The sequence below is a fragment of the Vanellus vanellus genome (assembly GCF_965231255.1).
Source record: "Vanellus vanellus genome assembly, chromosome: 20".
Taxonomy (NCBI): domain Eukaryota; kingdom Metazoa; phylum Chordata; class Aves; order Charadriiformes; family Charadriidae; genus Vanellus; species Vanellus vanellus.
Genome location: NC_138925.1, coordinates 3,187,167 through 3,204,855, shown reverse-complemented (window position 1 = coordinate 3,204,855; position 17,689 = coordinate 3,187,167). Strand labels below are relative to the sequence as shown.

The following is a 17,689-nucleotide window of genomic DNA, read 5'->3' as shown; positions in this document are numbered from 1 at the left end:
AATCTTTTTACAGTTGGAAATAAAACCATTGTCAGCCACGTATTTGGTTACAGGTATTGGAGGCGGCGAGCTGAAGGTCAGCCCCTCTCTCCGCTATCCAAGAAGAGTCGGCGTTGCAGGCACAGGGGTGGGCTTTGCAGGTCCCTTCACACCTACAGGAGAAGCTCAGCTGGTACGGGACAGCTCCCTTCACAGCTCCCCAGGCTCGAAGCAACGACAATCCTCCTATTAACTCTGGTTCAGGAAGACAAAAAAGCAATTCATTACGATCAGACATCTTACTCGTAGTGCACAACTGCAAATTCTTACTATCTTTTCAAGCTTGCAGAACCCACCCAGCCTTCGAATCAAAATACAGTTGGGCAAGACGGAGGGGACACATTCACCTGAACCACCTTGCTATGCCCGCTGTCTTCAACTCATCAGGCCAGTGAAGGGACTGGCGCTTTCTCACCATTCTTTCCACTCATGTAAAAGTGACTGTTGCTCATCCATGCCCTTCCTACCTAGGAAATATGACTCGGATTTCCCTCTACAGCAGTTACTCGTGCCTGCCACTGGCACTTAGAGCGGTGCTTAATACGCTGCTTCACTTCCCAGACACTACTTCCCACCATAAAGCATAAAAGCTGCTTTGTATTACTTTTTATTTCCACCAAGCTCACTACAGGAACCAAAGGAACTTCTTCACCAGCATTGAACCCTGTTCTCCTATACCACCAGTACTTAAAAGTAGAGCTCCTTTCTTTTTATTCTTCAAATGCTCTTGATAAACAGTAGCAGAGCATGTGAAGAAATACTAGCTCCGATCTTGGCAGTTCAGTCAAAAAAGGCATTTATACTTCTGCGCTCATTTGGAAGCTTTAAAGAACGCACAGATTTTTTTTCAGAAGCAATGTTCCTTACTTTCAAACATTTTGTCTCTGCCCTGGCTGATGAGGTGGCTCCTGTTATCTATTGTGTGTGTAAATGCACATGTGCTTTCTTCAAGCTTAGAGCTTGGTAAAAGTCCAAAAACCTGAGTGAAGCTGAAATACTGCAAGCCATAAATCGAGGGCCAAATCCCACAGTCCTTACGCTTCAGTCCAAATTCACAGTCCTATAGTGGAAAACATCACAGGATTTAAGCTGTACGTTCTACGGTACTTGGTGACCTTACCGAAGAGGAATTTAAGATGAAAAAATTCTACCCTGGAAAAAGCATGATTTATGAAGAGTGAAGTAGGCAGTGTTCCTCCTAGTGATCACTGCTACTTGGAGGCTTGTTCCCAGGACTCTTGATCCCTCAGCTATACTAATTTTATTTGGAGACTAACAACTATCAAGTTCCTGGCTTGGACTAAAGCTCTGGAGTAGCCCAAAAGCTCCAGAGTTTGGCAAAGGAGATAAGATTCCAGATGTCCAAGTAACAACACTCAACAGAAGTCTCACACCGGCTCATGACGCATTTTACTACCTCATTAGACTTCACCAGATCAGACAGATAGGCTCTGCGGTCTCACGAGTCCACTGGTATTATTTTTTTTTTTTTTTCCTCTTTTCTCTAAAGGTCTCAACAGCTAGCAAATGAGATGTTCTCTAACTTAAGCAAGAAGCAAGCATGGACGCAGCAATCCCATTTATGGAGGTGATTTTGCCCCTCTACTCCGCTCTCATGACACCCTACCTGGAGTACTGCATCCAGCTCTGGAGCCCCCCAACATAGGAAAGGCATCGACCTGTTGGAGCAGGGCCAGAGGAGGCCACGGAGATGCTGGGAGGGCTGGAGCCCCTCTGCTGGGAGGACAGGCTGGGAGAGTTGGGGGTGTTCAGGCTGGAGAAGAGAAGGCTCTGGGGAGACTTTAGAGCCCCTTCCAGTGCCTAAAGGGGCTCCCCAGGAGAGCACAGCTGGGGAGGGACTTTTTACAAGGGCATGCAGTGATAGGACGAGGGGGAATGGCTTCAAACTGGAAGAAGGGAGACTTAGATGAGACATTAAGAAGAAATTTTTCCTGGTGCGGGTGGTGAGCCCCTGGCGCAGGTTGCCCAGAGAAGGTGTGGCTGCCCCATCCCTGGAGGTGTTCAAGGCCAGGTTGGACAGGGCTTGGAGCAACCTGGGCGGGGGGGAGGTGTCCCTGCCCAGGGCGGAGGGGTGGAACTGGGCGATCTTCAAGGTCCCTTCCAACCTAAACCATTCTATGATTCTCCTTTCATGTATTAATCACTTCTGAAACAGCCCAGTGCAACACAAGCAGCTCCAGTTAGATTAACACCAATCACTGCGTTCTTGCATGGGAAAAAGGAACATCATGTTTGATACACTTTGCTTTGGAAAAGGATTCTGGGATCCTGTTCCCTTTATTTAAATAGGAAAAAAACTTCCCATATTCCTGAGTTGAGAACTGCTAAGCTTTCCCTCACAGCAAGGTAAACGCAGCTCCTCCAAGAATAACCAAGTAAAAAGTTGCCATAAAAAAAATAAATATAATCTAAGCACATTAAGAGATCTCAAAGGAAATCTGACACTGCTGTGTGAAAAAAAGGTTCTCACCTTCATCTAACTCCAAAATTATAAAAACAAGTCTCTACGTTTTGTTAAGTTCAAACAACTCTTCTCACACTTGGGTTGATACAGAATTACTGAATAATTGTTTGTCCCAGAACTGATGAAACAGGAAGTTCCGTGTGCTTAGAGATCTCTGCAGAAACGGATTTTAAAACAAGAATGGGTGCTTGGAAATTCACTTAAGGGGAATTTTGTCTTCATCAGTTTTATTTGCTTTTCTCACCAGAGCACTCAGAACACATTCAGTCATATGTTTAGAGCTGCCATGGCCTTCACCAAGGTGATGTGGTTGTTTGAGTCCGTCTCTCTCCTGCTGCTATCTGCACAGTTATTCTTGTTGGCCAAGACCTTTTGTCGGTGCCTTTCTTCCTGCCGCTTCTTCTTCTCTAGCCGCTGCTGTTCCTTCTTTTGTTTTTTAGATACCTGAAAGGGAAGGATGAAAACACAAAGTTGAAACACACACATTTTCTGCTCAGTTGGGGAAAAATAAAACACTGGAAAGGAGATAAGCAGATATCAAAGCAGATGCCAGGGAATGTTTACTCCAAATGACTTATCAGGACTTTATTTTGTGTGATTTTGGGAAGAGTGCCACATGTCACTAATAAATGTTTGTATCAGAGAAGTCACAGCTGTAGCAGCAACAAAATCCAGTAAGCGGGAGCTCTTCTTAATTCAAAGGAGAAGGCAGTTGCTGATGAAGCAGTCCTAACCATTAAAGGATGTGGAAATCACTACCAAACCACCCTTCACATACCTTTGCATTTCTGCTAGCTCGAGTCTCTTCATCAGACCTAGCTTGTCCTTTGTTGTTTTCTATTTCATCTTGATGCAAGCTCCGATTTCCACAGATTCTTGAACCAGTTCCGTTTTCTTCCTGCAGAGTTCTGCTACATGATTTCCGATCTTTTCTCTGGGGATCACACTGCTCCTCAGCACCTATCAACAACAGAGGTTTTTCTCAGGCACACTCTACCCAGCAGCTGGCTCAGCATCAGCCAATTCCTTCTTCCAGAATTTCTGGAAGCATGTTTTTTTGGAAGCTGGATTGAATCTGCCCTCACTAATAACCCTCCCGAGCACAGAAAGGCTGAGGTGGCAGCAGAGCCAACAGCAAGCTGCAACCGCCACTGTCCCTGTTGAACTGCTGTCTACAGTGAACACTAACGTCAGAACGCATTCTTCTGAAGCAACAGGTGACAAACTCCAGGTACTTACTGATTCTTTCCACTTCATTCATTTGAAAGATTGCAAATATTGCAGATTCTACATTGTAGTCTTCCACTTCCAGAATCCGGCTTACTAAATCAATGTCCTGTCCACAAGAGGAGAAAGATAACACTGAAAGAAAGATATCACTGACATACATTCATTTAACAACCATCTGCACCACTGAGTGGGGGCTGCTGTCTGCTTTTATGACCTTTCAATTAGCCTGTATTCCATTTCTGAGAAAGGCGAGGGAGAAAAATCTTAACACCCTGAAGGTATCAGGAAAAAAGAATATGCTGTTGCAGCATAACTGTTTCACTCGTGGCTCTTTCTGTTCTACACATTTGCGGAGCACAAGCAGCAATCTGTAAGAACCGCACAGGCTATCCAGTGACAACAGCTATGATCCACAGAGTAGCTAGTTGTTTGGGATGTTCAACTACAGACACCCTCAAAGGACTTCAAATTTTACAGAATTTGTTTCAAAGTAAATTTTCTGAGAGACTGCAAGACAAACCTTCCAAAATTATTAGGTATCCACACTGAGTATGTATTTCATCTGCATTTAAGGGTTAAGCCTAGGATGAAAACCATCCTGATTTGTGGCTGTGGTACCAAAATTGTCCAAGATGAATACTTTTTAGGATTTTTCATACTTTCATGTATCAAGAAAGTTTGAGCATTAAGCATAAAAAGGCTACTCAGTACTTACTGAACATCCAGTTGCATTACACACTTTTTGTACAGCACCTTCCATTTCAACTTCAATCTCATCTTCAGAGTCACCCTTCTGTGGCTTCACTTCCTCCTCCTTATTCGAATCGCTTTTGCAAAGCATCTGCAAGAAAAGCAAAGCCCAGCACATCACAGAAGCACATGCAGCAATTTCATCATCCACAGTAAAAAAAAAGCATCTGACATGATAATAAATTTAATTATTATGGCACACTTTTCTTAGAAATATCCTGTGTCAAAGCATCTTGGAAACAGTGTCACTTCCATCATCATTGACACCGTTTCCCACGACTCGTACGCTACTGAGCAAACTCCCACATACCACAAGATGATGCAAACCAATAAACAATCACCGGCTTTTGAAGGGAGGTAATAGTTTTTTTACAATGCCACACATTATATAGTTGCGTGCAGAGAACTTCAAGGACAGCACAGCTTACTCCTTAACACAAAAGGGTGAGATAGGAAGAGGACTACTGTATCCGGCAGTTGCTTTTCCATCTCTTTCCTCCCTTCCCTTAGCTTTTGCATTCAAGGTGCAGGAGTGCATAATTTAGATGGGGCTGCTTCAAGACATCGACAGACCACATCACAGCATCAGATCCAGGATTGATTTTCAGCCCAGTAATTCAAGCGCTTCACAGCCTGTCTCAAGAGTGCAGGCAGCACTAGTTACAATGACCTCAGGGGCTTCTCTACCCCCAGCACAACACAGGGAGCAAACTCTTTTCTCAATCTCAATGCAAATGAGAAAGGAAATCAACCGGTAACATTCATCTGTTTTATTTATCACCCGCAGCTGACTCAGGTCATTCTGCCATAACCAACCTCCATCTGAAGATACGCTGGAGCTTCAGAATCATCATTGATTCTCCTCACACTGTCGTAGTGCTCTCCATAACGATACGCAATATGAAGTTCCCTCACATTGTTTTTGTCTGTGCCCCGAATCTAAGTGAAACAAATAAACCGCAAATGAGGATTTGGAATCAAATTCAGCATCGTATTTTTCAAAGCAATATTTTTTTTAAGCAATGATAAACACTGTGGTTGGAAGCAAAGTATGTAGCTACTTGAAGCATCTTTAAACAGGAAGAGCTGACCTAATAATCCAGATGTGCCTACAGGAACAACAGAGCTTCTGTCTCAAGGTTAATGTTTGAAAAGCAGATACAACATTGGGCCAGTTACATCCTAATAAACAAAACACTGTATGAAAATATTTCAGTGGAAAGCTCAAAACTATTTTCTAAACTTTCCACAGGAGCTATTAGTTTTCTGATTATCTTCCCAGATCCAATTTCAGTGACAACTCCCACTCAGCGTACAATGCCTTCTTCCCCTCAAAAATGAGGAAAAGAGTCTGTTCAAGTTATGACCACAGTGGAAACAGTCACCAGAGTAAGTTTTGTTCTGCAGCTGGGACAAGATGCTGTTTTAACAGTTAGCGTTTGAAGCAGATATGTTTTGTTTTTAAAAGAAAGACTAATAGAAATAAAGCCAAACCATGGAAATGTATTAACTCCATTCAGAAGCACTGTTACCGACCGAATGTTCCTTTGCTTTGTCAGCACCGAGTACAGCAGTTTCTGTAGAAAATTCCTGCTCTGACTATCATCTGTACTGACGCAAGAATAATTCCTGCCCCTATCATCAGTGTCTCAAACTATTAGCTAAAAGCTACACAGCATTCCAACTCTTGCAAGGAATGCAGAAAATTACACTGCATTTGCACATCTCCTTTGCTTACCTGTCATGTTAGGGTTCAAAGATCCGACAGCTTTCCTGGAGAAGACGTCAGTAAGCAAACGACATGAAGTGCTTGCTTTAGGGTTCCAGAATTTCCCAATCCTTTTACGTCTTTGAATCAGATTATCCCAACTTACAGAATTTACACCAAGTCACCTTTCAACCACGTCTGCAGTTTGTGTTGCACTGATGACTTCAGATTTCACAACAGACATTCTCCATTCATCTACTTTACACTTGTTCACCTTTAACTTCCAACTCAACGCTTGGTTATACGTAATTCCTGCCTTTTATCCTATTAAGTTATTCAACACGTTGGAACTCAGTAAGATTTATTTTCAACACTTCTCCTCTGCCAGAGCCTAAATAGGTATTTAATAAATCCCAAAGCTCTTGAAAGATTATTCTGAAAATTAACCAATTTAGCTCTCGGTAGTGAAGCCTCTTTTTGCATGCTCTTTCCACAATACACTGTAACTGTAAGTAAAAGATAACTGCAGATAAAAAAAGGCAAAACCGCTGAAAAAAGGTAAGCAGATATCCAAAATACCAATAAAATGATCTATACATCTGAGCTAACTTGAAGCTCTACATTTACAGTCACTATCAAAAATAGTAAAGGATGTTTAAAGCCCTAAAAACTCCATGCAGAGACGTCCACCTCCAATGAGCTTTTGATTAGGCCGGACCTTGAGAAACAGCTGGAGGTCCTGAACGCTTCTGCTCACATTTTTCCAGCTTAGCTGCAGTGTATACAAATGGTTCTCTTAAAGTTAAAGGATAACTCACCACCTGCTTTCGAGTTAGGACCAAAGGAGGTATTCACACCGTCTGCTTTAAGCATCTTGCTGATCTGCCTCTCTGGAGATGCTCTCTCTGGAATCTAATCTAAAATTTTGCTGGGGCTACAAAGCAGAGGGGGGCGGGGGGGAGTATGTAGATGTATAGAAAATTAAGAAGATGGGTGTCCAGGGTTAGTCAAGTCTAGCAACTTGCTAATGCTGTCACCATGTTGTGATCCCCACGTTATTTGACACCCTGATGTATCCTCTGTGTGGGTCGGAGACTCCTTACATTACAACTATTAACAGCTCTACTTACACCGTTTTCAAGAGCCTGAGACAACCTTTCACTAACAAGACTACACTCAGGCAAAACACAACCTCATCACAAACTGTGTTTACAGGACTGGAAAGGTCAATGAATAGGGGAAGAGAGGATATACAAAATATCAATAAGAGTTAAGCACACTGAGGTGAATATCCGGTTCAAAACAGTAACAGAACATAAACAGCACCCACATGAACTCTCCTGCAGGGTCACTACCTCTGTATGCTCTCGCAGGTCAAGCAGTTGAGTATTCCCACTCATTTGTATAATTGTCAGATACATTAGGTACACTTTTTTTTTTTAATATGCAGGTTAGCTGTCTTACTGCCCACGGCCACCATATAAATAAGATTTGAAACTTGTTTGTACTCAGGACTCCACCTGACGCTGTTTCAAATGTATTTAAGACACCACTGACAGCTTTCATCTGGTCTTTTATCTTTATTGCCCTGTTTAATCTATATACTTCATTGGTTCTGTCTGTAAATTGGGGCCAGAAACAATCCTCGCTTGAATACAGGTTCTCACTTGCTCGGTGTCCCGGTTTGAGTGACATGGGACTAATTTCTCTTCTAATCCTTAGGAAGACTGCACTTTTAGAAGATTCTAGTGTCTGAATTTGTGAAAATATTTACTTTGTAGCCAGCTATGGTGTGTGGGTTTCAAGGTCTCAGTGGTTTTGAGCTTGCCAGGTGCAGAGATGAGGAGGAACAAGACCCAGGCACTTGACCCAAGCTGGCCAACAGGATTATCTCATACCATGAACGTCACTTTCTCTATAAATTAGAAAGTTTGCTGCAAGGTTCACTCTCTCCCTCTCTGCAATCCTGAGAACTTCGTGCCCTGGTGCCAGACTCCTGAGGCCTTCCCTTCCTCCTGAAGCCATAGCACTCACAGTGTCTGACGTTTGCTGTCCCCTGCTGGGAGCGCACAGCTTCCTACTGATAGAATTGGCTGAGTATAAACTTTGCATATTCTGTATTTGTATCAGGATCAATATTGGGTCCTTAGTGCTATTAATGTTAATTATCTAATCTTACTCTATTAAATCTGTTTATACTTCAGCTCCTGGGTTTTCTTGTTTCCCCCCCCGCCCCCCCGATTCCCTTTCCTGGGTGGGGAGGGTCCAAGGGGCAATAGAATGATTGTCTAAATGACAATAAATTGTTATGGGTTTCTCAAACCAAAACACTCAGTGTGAGCGCAGCAGAGATCAAGTGTGGACCCATTCCAGTCTGGACTTGCCACAGAAAAACAAAAAAAAAAGAGAGCAGGCGGGACCTGATGGATTACTTGTTCCAGTACCCACTGTCAGAGGAAACCATACACACAGTCCTTTCCAGAAGCTAATTTAACATTGCCTTAAGGTTTTAAAACTTCTTTGCCCTTCTGCCCAGTCTAGAACCTCATTTCTCCAACTGTCAGAAACCTTCTCATTCCAAATCCCATGCAGAATTGCTGGAGCTTCATTCCAACACATTGCACGGACTGTCCTGCTGTACCTTCACTTCCATATTCCTAAAGCTTATCGTACAGGTTTCCTTAAACCTGGCTTAAACTCCTATCAGGAAAGTCACCTCATATGCAGTCTGATCTTCAGGAGAGAGAAACAGAACAATGAAGCTAGTAGCTTAAAACCAAACTAAAACAGGCTGCTCTGCCTCCACATATCTTTCATGCATTCATTGTTCTCTTTTCTTCCCTCTCCTCCTAGCTGAAATCTGGAGTGTTTTCTTTCAAGGCTGAAAAAGCAAGCACAGCTCTAGACCATGTCCAGCTAACTATGGCTGCTGACTGCTCTCTTTTAATAGATCAGGAAGTTTCAACACTACTTGTATTCATCAGCTAAAAATTAGGCCAAAATATAGAACTTTTGTTTCTCACCTGCCACAGCGGAGCATTAAGCTGATGAATAACCACATTCATTTGATTGTTCCTTGCAAAGGCCACAATAGCATCGTTGCCAGCAAAGGTACCAGGCTTTGCCAAATTGGTAACTAAGGAAAAAACATTCAGAAGAGTTGGAAACCTAGTTTCTGACACTTCCAAAAGCACTGGAGGGATAGCGAGTAACAAAATTTCAACACAAGCCCAAGAAACCCTGGAAAGGAAATCCCAGCTGTGAAACAGTGACTGTTGAGACAAGAATTTGGCAGCAACAGAAGTTAATGTGTCTTAAATGACCACAGAAATTTCCAAAAAATGCAGTACACCCTTAGATTATGCAAAGCTGTCAGCTCTGTGTTAGCTTGAAAGGAAGAGTGCCATGTACTAAATGACCAAATCACTTTCATGCATCACCTGTGCGGTACCTGGCACATCCTCAAAGCTGTTAGAACAAAGGCTGTATTGGTCTCTGCTTTGGATCCCTGGGTTACCATGACAAAGTATCAAGTGTCAAGGAGAAAAAGAAACCCACTCAACACCCACCAGTGTTCAAGGAAAGCAAGGCAATTTTTGCAAGTTCCTTTTGAAAACACCAAATTTTTGCTTCTTGCCTTTTTTTGCCTCTCTTCCCAAGTTTGTCCTAAATTTAAACAATTTCCAAGACAAATTTAATAGCTCATCTTTCTACAGAAACAGAGAGAAATGTAAACTCACTGTTTCTAAAAACTAGAGAGGAGCCCTAACACAGTTCTGGGATAAGGACCTGTTTAGGAAGAAGGTGCTCAAATGAGACGTAATCACATTACACCATAACCCTTCTGTTAGTGTCCTACGGAGACCATACCATGTTTCTCAAAGGGCACATCATCCTCCACAAAAGGCTCAAAATCCTCTCGCTGCTTGATCATGTAGTCCACTGTTTCCTGGCGATGTCTGAGGTGGTTCCGCGAGTGCCCCTCAAGCTGGTCACCCAGGGCCCGAAACAAACAATTGCTAGCAAAAGAGAAACTGCAAGTTAGTGTGCCTGAAAGACAGCTAACAGGTACACCATTAAACCAACAACTGGCATAGCACCAGAAAGAATACAGTGTTAACAGGAAAGGAAAAGAGCTGTACTCTTTCTACCTATTAAGTTCAACAAGGATACGAATGTGAATTAGCATCTATTCCCTGTGCTTTGAATGGGTGCTGAAATTTGGAGAAATGCTGGAAGGAACATAAGGTTTTGATTAAACATGTTATCAGCTCCACCAGTGTAAGTCAAGACCGGCAATAGCGCTGGGCCAAACTGTCTTAAACTGACACTGAGACAAATCACAGAATGGTTTAGGTTGGAAGGGACCTTGAAGATCATCTCATTCCAACCCCCCTGCCATAGGCAGGGACACCTCCCACTACACCAGGCTGCTCAAAGCCCCATCCAGCCTGGCCTTAAACACTTCCAGTGATGGAGCTTCCACAAATGACATAAGGCAATAAGGACAATCCAATGATCTACCAAGCAATTTCTCAGCAGACACATCTAATTCCCCTTCCTCCCAGTACTCATGGAACTTCCTACCACTCAGCAGGCAGTGGAGCCCTCAGTCTCCCTGCGGATCAGGCCTGTAACTAGCAGAGCCCTCAGCGCCAGGGGACACAGGCCCTGCACAAGCACAGTGTGGAGCTGCCTGATCCCCGTGGGGTACAAGGGGGAAGCCCTCATCCCTGCACAGCACTGGACCCACTCAATCCCAAGGGGAAAGCCCTCAGTCCCCAGGGATACCGGCTCCCCACCACCCGGGCGAGGCCCGTGGAAGCACCTGCCCCGGGGGTGCTGAGGAGACCCGGCACGGCGCTCACCCATCGCCCGGCACCTCCCGCAGCTTAAGGCCGAGGGCCCGGAGCTGCCTGGCGAGGCCCCCGCCACCCGAGCCGGGGCCGGAAGCCGGTCCTGCGGTGGGCTGTCGAGGCCGTCGCCCCTTCCCGGCTCCGGCGGCAGGCCGGGCCTTGGCCGCCTGTTTGCGGGACATCCCCCCCGGGCGCCCGCTGCGTCTGCGCCAACCGGCGCCTCTCACGTGACCGCGCCACCATCGAGAGAAGCGCAAGAGCGGCCAGAGCGCCGCCGCTCTACCCACCACCCCCCCCAAGGCGCTCCTCTCGGTGGTGCCCCGGCACACCCGCGAGGTGGCAGCAGGAGAACGTGGCTGAGAGGGCGGAGGAGGGCTCAAACGGCGACAACTAATTAAATTGTCACACCTAGGACAGGCCGAACCTTCGTCTCCTACTTCCCCGGGTACGGAGGGAAGGTCTGAACCGCACGGGCGGGCTGGGGAGGGGCGCACAGCGAGACGATGGTGACTGGTGGTGGGGTTGTTTTTTTAAGTTCCTCTTGTCCGGAGTCACAATGTCCTGGAGCAGAGAGGGGCGGGGGGACTGTCACCAACGTTGCCTGGTGTGTTCTGAATGGTGCTGTGCTCGACTCCCTACAGCAAGCCAGGGTTTCGGTCTGACGCTCTGTTACATCCATTTCCTGTCATAAACCAGTCCGTAAGAGGCACTCCATAAAAACATATTTTCTTATGCAAACATAGTAAGAGCAGGAAAACAGGATTAGTATGTAAACTGACTGCAAATCATTAGTGAAACAGTAATTAGCCTAAGTACCATTAAAGGGCTATAGGCAATTCAGTTAAGTACAACCTGCATGCAAGCCAGCGAACATCACCCGTGACTTCAGCGACACAACTGAGTCAAAATCCTTCATCACTCAGCAGAAGATTTCATCAAACAGCCGTTTTTAACCTAATGTGACTGAAAAAAGCCGGGCAGAGAGAGCACGGGCTCCCTGAACAGCACGCTCGACAGGAATCCGGTCAAAAGGCACGCAAAAGTCGCTCCCACCCACTGCGAGAAGACAGAGGAAATGGACACAGAGACGCGGATTCATCACACCTCGTTTTACACTGAAATATTTGAGCCAGGAGCGTAGTTGCCCCTCTCGGAGTCTGCTCCAGCTTCCCAACACCCACACGCCAGTTTCATACTGTTCTAATGATTAAAGAGTAAATTTTAAGAAGTTTCCATTTTGGACATGGGAACTGACAGACTAAATTTGAAACTTCTAAATAATTGTAAAAATGGCAGGTCTGTCTTCTCTTTTCCCCACATCTTTTCTTTTTAACAGCATTACCTTACTAATAAAGAGGTATGTGAAATGCACTAGAATATTCTTCTATTTTTAAACATAAAGGAGCTTTGAGGTTCACCAGCCCATTTCCAGACCTTCTTGCACTTCAACTCTGAGTCCCACTTCTGCAACCTGAAAGATCCTCAGGCTCCTGAAATCTGGGGTCACCCAAAAGTCCGTCAAACCCTGCTGGGTGCCACCTCAGCAGAAATACAGCCGGAGCACTCAGCTTGATTACAACAAACCTCCTACGATTTCTCAGCAAAGAGGAACAAGCTCTTCCCACCTCACCCCCCCGTCAGCGAGTTCAGGAGATTAGAGTCTTCCTGAACTCCTTGCTCTGCTAAATTACGGCTGTTTCATCTCTTTCTGTTAAAGGGAGGGGCGGTGCACAGCAGCACAGACGGCTTGAGCATCCCGGTGCATTTGAGGCTACTGACTCGGTACTCTGTGAGTTCTACCAGTAATGCTGAGCTAGTCCAGCTTTCTGGGATTATCACCCTTCCTCTTCTATCTTCCTTCCTTCCGCAGGATTTTTACTGAGAAACCATCTGTATTTTACCCCTCAAATAAAAAGGGTAGAGAGAAATTAGCCTAAGTAAGTGGGAGGTGTCCCTGCCTATGGCAAGGGGGTTGGATACTCGATGATCTCCAAGGTCCCTTCCAACCTAAGACACTCTATGATTCTATGAAATTAGAGAGTGAGGGATTTTGCTCAGGCATTTATTTTTCAGAAGAGCTGAATATTCACCAAAACACCTAACAGAAGGGTATTCCTGAAGGTCTCCTGTGAACGCCAAGAAAAAGAAGACGGTCCCACCAAGACACTAACCTTGCTTTTAATTTCCAGATCTCTCCCATGGACTCTCTGAGACCCTATGTTGACTTTAAGTCTTGCTTCAGGTCGCACCTGAAGCCCTCTGATGACTGAAACCAACAGGGATGCTCCTAGGATAAAAGAGTTGAGGATAATGAGACATTCAATATTAATAATCTCAGTCTCATTCTTTACTTTGTGCCGGAGGGTAACAGCTCCAGGATAGTGAATATTGCTAAAGCAAGAGCAGACTTCCTACCCACAGCACTCCCAATTAGTGGTACTTACAGTCTCTCTAATCAAAGCACTGCATTCAGTACACCAATTTTAATATTAGATAATTCCTCTGAATCTGTCACTGTCCGGCAAAGCAGTGTTTAGAGACCAATGAAATTGCTTTCAAGAAATAAAGTACTAATTTAGTAATAATGGTAGTGTCTGGCTCTCCCAGTGAACAAAGCTGCAGTTAATGCCATGGGGTCAGCTTCCGGACTGGAATTGCTCAGTGATATTATCAGCTGTTGTAAAATGTCTTGGCCACAAAGTTAATCATTAACTCAGGTTCCCGTCTCATAAAAACATTGCATTGTAAGAGTGCAATACGCTTAAAGCTAACTGTCATTAATCAATCATGCACCCAACAGGAATAAAGCAACACATAAAAGGAGCCAGAAACTCAGCAAATCCTTCAGCGAAGGGAAGACAAACTGCACCGAGGTTTATCTCCATGGAGAAATCCACCGACAAGCCAAACAATGGAGATGGATGCACAACTCCTGCAGTACCGCAGGCTGAAAAAGACAGTCCTACGTCTGCTGCGGAAGGCACTGCAGAAATGAGTAGGGCAGAACCCCTAACAGAAAACACTGCAGACATGAAGAAGCTGGAATTCACTGAAGAATGTATTAAAGACATGGAGAGACCTTCAGGCACAGAGCAAGACAGTCCTGATGCCTTTAAACCAGCGATTTTGGAAAGAGACTGTGGTCCAAACTCAACGCCTCTTGTTATGCTAATGAACAACAACTCTCCCAAAGTATGCAGTTTTGAGATGAACGATCAGTGTTCAACCACAACATCTCTTGATATGGACTGCCTAGTCTGCTTCAACAAGTACAACATCTACAGAGTACCAAAGCTGCTGGCCTGCCAGCACACCTTCTGCGCGGTCTGCCTGAAGCTTATCCTCAGGAAAGAAGAGAATACCTGGATGATCACCTGCCCCCTGTGCAGAAAAGCCACTTTTGTGTCAGGAGGACTCATCCGCACGCTTCAAAATAAAGAAGACATCATGGAGCTCTTGGACAACCCCGATTCAAGCACTGAGATACACATCTCTGCCACGGGGTTGGACAGCAATAGCTGGACTCAGAGCAGCCAAGACGCTTTATACAGAGATGAAAACGTTCCAGCAGACAACCGGCTGGCGATCCAGAGACTTGTGCTGCTCCTGCTGCTCGTGGTGATTCTCACTATCCTCATCCTCCCGTTTATATACTCTGGGCTGATAAAATGGGTAATTTGTCTCATGCTTGCTTTGGGGTTGGTCATGTCTATGGTGCTTTGCTGCACTCCTAAATTCTCCTGGAGGTGTAACAGGGACTCGCTCACCTCCTGCCACAAGGAGACCCACATCACTGCTATTGCCTGAAATGATTAACACGAGCTGCCTAGAGAACGGACTGGTCCCACCTGCAAAGCTGCATGTTAGGCGCTAGGCAGATATTGGACTTTGAAAGCAATCATTCATGTAATAAATTCAACAGGTGGCTAAGTTATCTCACTAAGGCTCAACGGCAATGCACACTGTTGTTAAATTTCATTAACAGAAACATAGTAAAATATTTATATGTTGATATTTATGAGATAAAAATTGTAGGGTTTCCACACAATTTTTATCCCAGATTAATCATTTTGTTGTTTTGCTTTTGTCATTTTGTTCTTGTTCGTGCCATCTCCTGATTAGCACTGTGGAACATTATCTGAAATACCTGACAGATAATGTCCTGTGAAAATCCCTAGCTGTAGTTGCGTTTTTGCACTCTCTTAACACACGTACACCTTTTTTGTGACAACATCGGGAAATAAGACTGCTAAATGAGGGACTGGGTGCCTAGCCTCAATGGAAGAGGGTAGTTTTAACCCCAGTTGTCACTTTAATCCCTATCACTGCCCAAATGGTTGTTGGCAGAAATGGGAAAGGGACTGGGAAAAGGGGATGTCAGTTGATGCCATTTTAAGTGACGCACGAAATTAGAGAGGAAGAGGCAAAAATCAACACTCCTAATCTTGAGTCTGTGGATTGCAAAGGGCAAGGCTCTCAAAAGCTCATGACATTCCAAATTCCCCATGTTATTTAGCACAGAAATAGTTCCTCTCATCTGAACTCCTTTATCTGGCTATCTGCACCACCTCTCTTCTTGTCTTGGAGATGCCCACAGAGATAAACAGAAGTCTGTGAATTGCTATGCCATACCACATGTGATATTTTTATATGGAATGTGTCCATTAAAGTTTAATAATGTTAATTGCTCATTGACTTCTGTGTTTCAATTCCTCACTGACAATTAATGTCAAAACATTTCACAGTTTCCTCACTGACAGGAACTACAGCTGGGAAAGCATATTAGGGAATCTGTAGAACTGGGTGAATAAAGCAAAAAAGTAACGTGTTGGTTTTTTCCTTCATTTAAAAAAATACTTTGTTGCTAAGAGAATACACTATAACCCAACTAAAAATAAATTGGAAAAAAACTAGGAATTTGCTCGAGTTAAGTTACATTTTTAAAGAGTACCATGGATCTCAGTAGACCTTGGATCAGGCCTGTGGTAAATATTTGTGTTCGATAAGAATGGAAACCAATGTACTCCAGTTGCTCAGTACATAAATATACATAGTGTCTCACCAGCAGATAAAACAGATTAGCCTAAGAGGGTAAGGAGCCGCTGTCCTCCTAGAGTCTTGGAAAAAACAGGTCTCTCTTCTGCCTAAGAACACAAACCTTCAAGGGAAATAAATGCTTTGTTTTTTCTAATATATTTAGACAGCAACTGACTTACTGCAAAGTACATATGTAGTAACATTTGCTAATAACCAACCAGAAAAAAAAGCTCTTCACTTGGGAAAACACAGATACTTTTAAACCCAAATATTTTATTGAACTGTATTATTCTAAATACAAAGACTGTACCAAATATTCACCTGTACCGAAAATAATTTCAGAAACTCTTGCCAAGTCTTTCAGCTCATAGACAATTTGCCTGTAGAGTTCCCTTCACCAACACTGGGCGACTGGTACCATAAAGGTGTGTTACAAATATATTAATATTGGCCTGAATGTAGCATGCAGGAATGCATCAGAGTAAGCTACAAGGGTTAAAAGAAAATCATGTGCTAATTGCTACAGAACACTGATCTCATTCAAATGACCAGATAGCAAGGAAGAAACAGACTGTTCTACAGATAAAATGACAAAGATGAACTGGGACTAGAGCCATAAAATAATCCCAATTTAAAAAAAAAAAAAAAAAGGTAAAACTTGGGGACCTTTGCCTAAGAGGGGAAGAAACCAAGCAAGATACCAAACACCACCAACTCCAGAAGGGCGTATAAGTTCACCCAGTATCAGTTTGACATCATCAGCCAAGAAACATAATGAAGAATTTAGAGAGAGCATCCCTTGTCCTCCGTATCACTCGCAATGGAACCTGGCAAGTCCACATGGGCTTGGCAGAACATGGGTGTGAACAAATGAAATCAGTGCATGAATGTGAACAGGAAAAATCAGTTTGTTACGTGTCACCCTGCCCTTCCAAAAGGGTGCGTTTCATTTTATTACACTAATTTCTACAGTGTCAAAAACACAACCAACAGAAAAGGGCTTCCTTCAAGGCAGCATACACCAGTGGGAAGGAAGCGTGTGTACTCTGCAATGACCAGTGAGAGACAGGCTCTCTGAAAGAACCCCCATGGATCCACACAGTAAGATCACCTGCCGTGGAAGTCCAGGTTTCCACCCCCACTGCTTTCTATCAGCACCTTACAAGCCTGCGTTCGGCAGTTCAACTGAAGTGTTTCTTCAGCCTTTGAGAGCCACTAACAATCAGCTGATTCAGAGTTCATGGATGTTGGTGGGAGTCATTAGGCCCTACAACCTGGTATCTTTATAACAGCTGCTGATTCTCATCTGACAAGATAAGGCTTGATGACAATGCAAACCTCTGAAGCAGCAACTAAGTTTATGGAGAAAAGGCCAACAAAATTCTATTCTTATTCTAAAACGCAGAGGATTGGCTTGGACTCAGTGTTAATTCATGCCAGTCTTTTTGGCAAGAAAGTTTCATTTCTGATTTACTTTGCCCTGCTTACCTGACCTAGCTGGCTCCCAATTTTGGATAGTGATTAGGTAACACACTATAGCCTGAAAAAGAGGTGCATAATGAGAAATGGGCCCAGGCAGCAATA

At 44.1% G+C, this 17,689-nt stretch overlaps 2 protein-coding genes across 5 annotated transcripts; one reads left to right on the top strand and one right to left on the bottom strand.

Annotated features, from left to right (window-relative positions):
- OTUD3 (OTU deubiquitinase 3) lies at nt 1-11,254 on the bottom strand. 4 transcript variants are annotated; one of them, XR_014269886.1, is made up of 9 exons: nt 11,081-11,254; nt 10,083-10,231; nt 9,236-9,348; nt 5,321-5,443; nt 4,470-4,595; nt 3,764-3,860; nt 3,303-3,484; nt 2,531-2,968; nt 1-234 (listed from the first exon to the last, which is right to left on the bottom strand). XR_014269886.1 is itself a non-coding variant. In XM_082493689.1 (9 exons), the coding sequence occupies exons 1-8, from the start codon at nt 11,248-11,250 to the stop codon at nt 2,792-2,794; spliced, it is 1,137 nt and encodes a 378-aa protein (XP_082349815.1). In that variant the 5' UTR covers nt 11,251-11,254; the 3' UTR covers nt 2-234; nt 2,769-2,791. The 4 variants fall into 4 exon arrangements, 3 of the variants coding, with proteins under 3 accessions (XP_082349815.1, XP_082349816.1, XP_082349814.1); XM_082493689.1 differs by having other exon boundaries at nt 2-234; nt 2,769-2,968; XM_082493690.1 differs by lacking the exon at nt 1-234 and having other exon boundaries at nt 2,320-2,678; nt 2,769-2,968.
- A 2,697-nt stretch (nt 11,255-13,951) lies between these two features.
- Nucleotides 13,952-15,020, top strand: RNF186 (ring finger protein 186; the record flags this gene model as incomplete). The annotated part of the gene is made up of 1 exon (XM_082493450.1): nt 13,952-15,020. The coding sequence occupies one exon, from the start codon at nt 13,952-13,954 to the stop codon at nt 14,873-14,875; it is 924 nt and encodes a 307-aa protein (XP_082349576.1). The 3' UTR covers nt 14,876-15,020.
- Nucleotides 15,021-17,689: the final 2,669 nt, after the last annotated feature.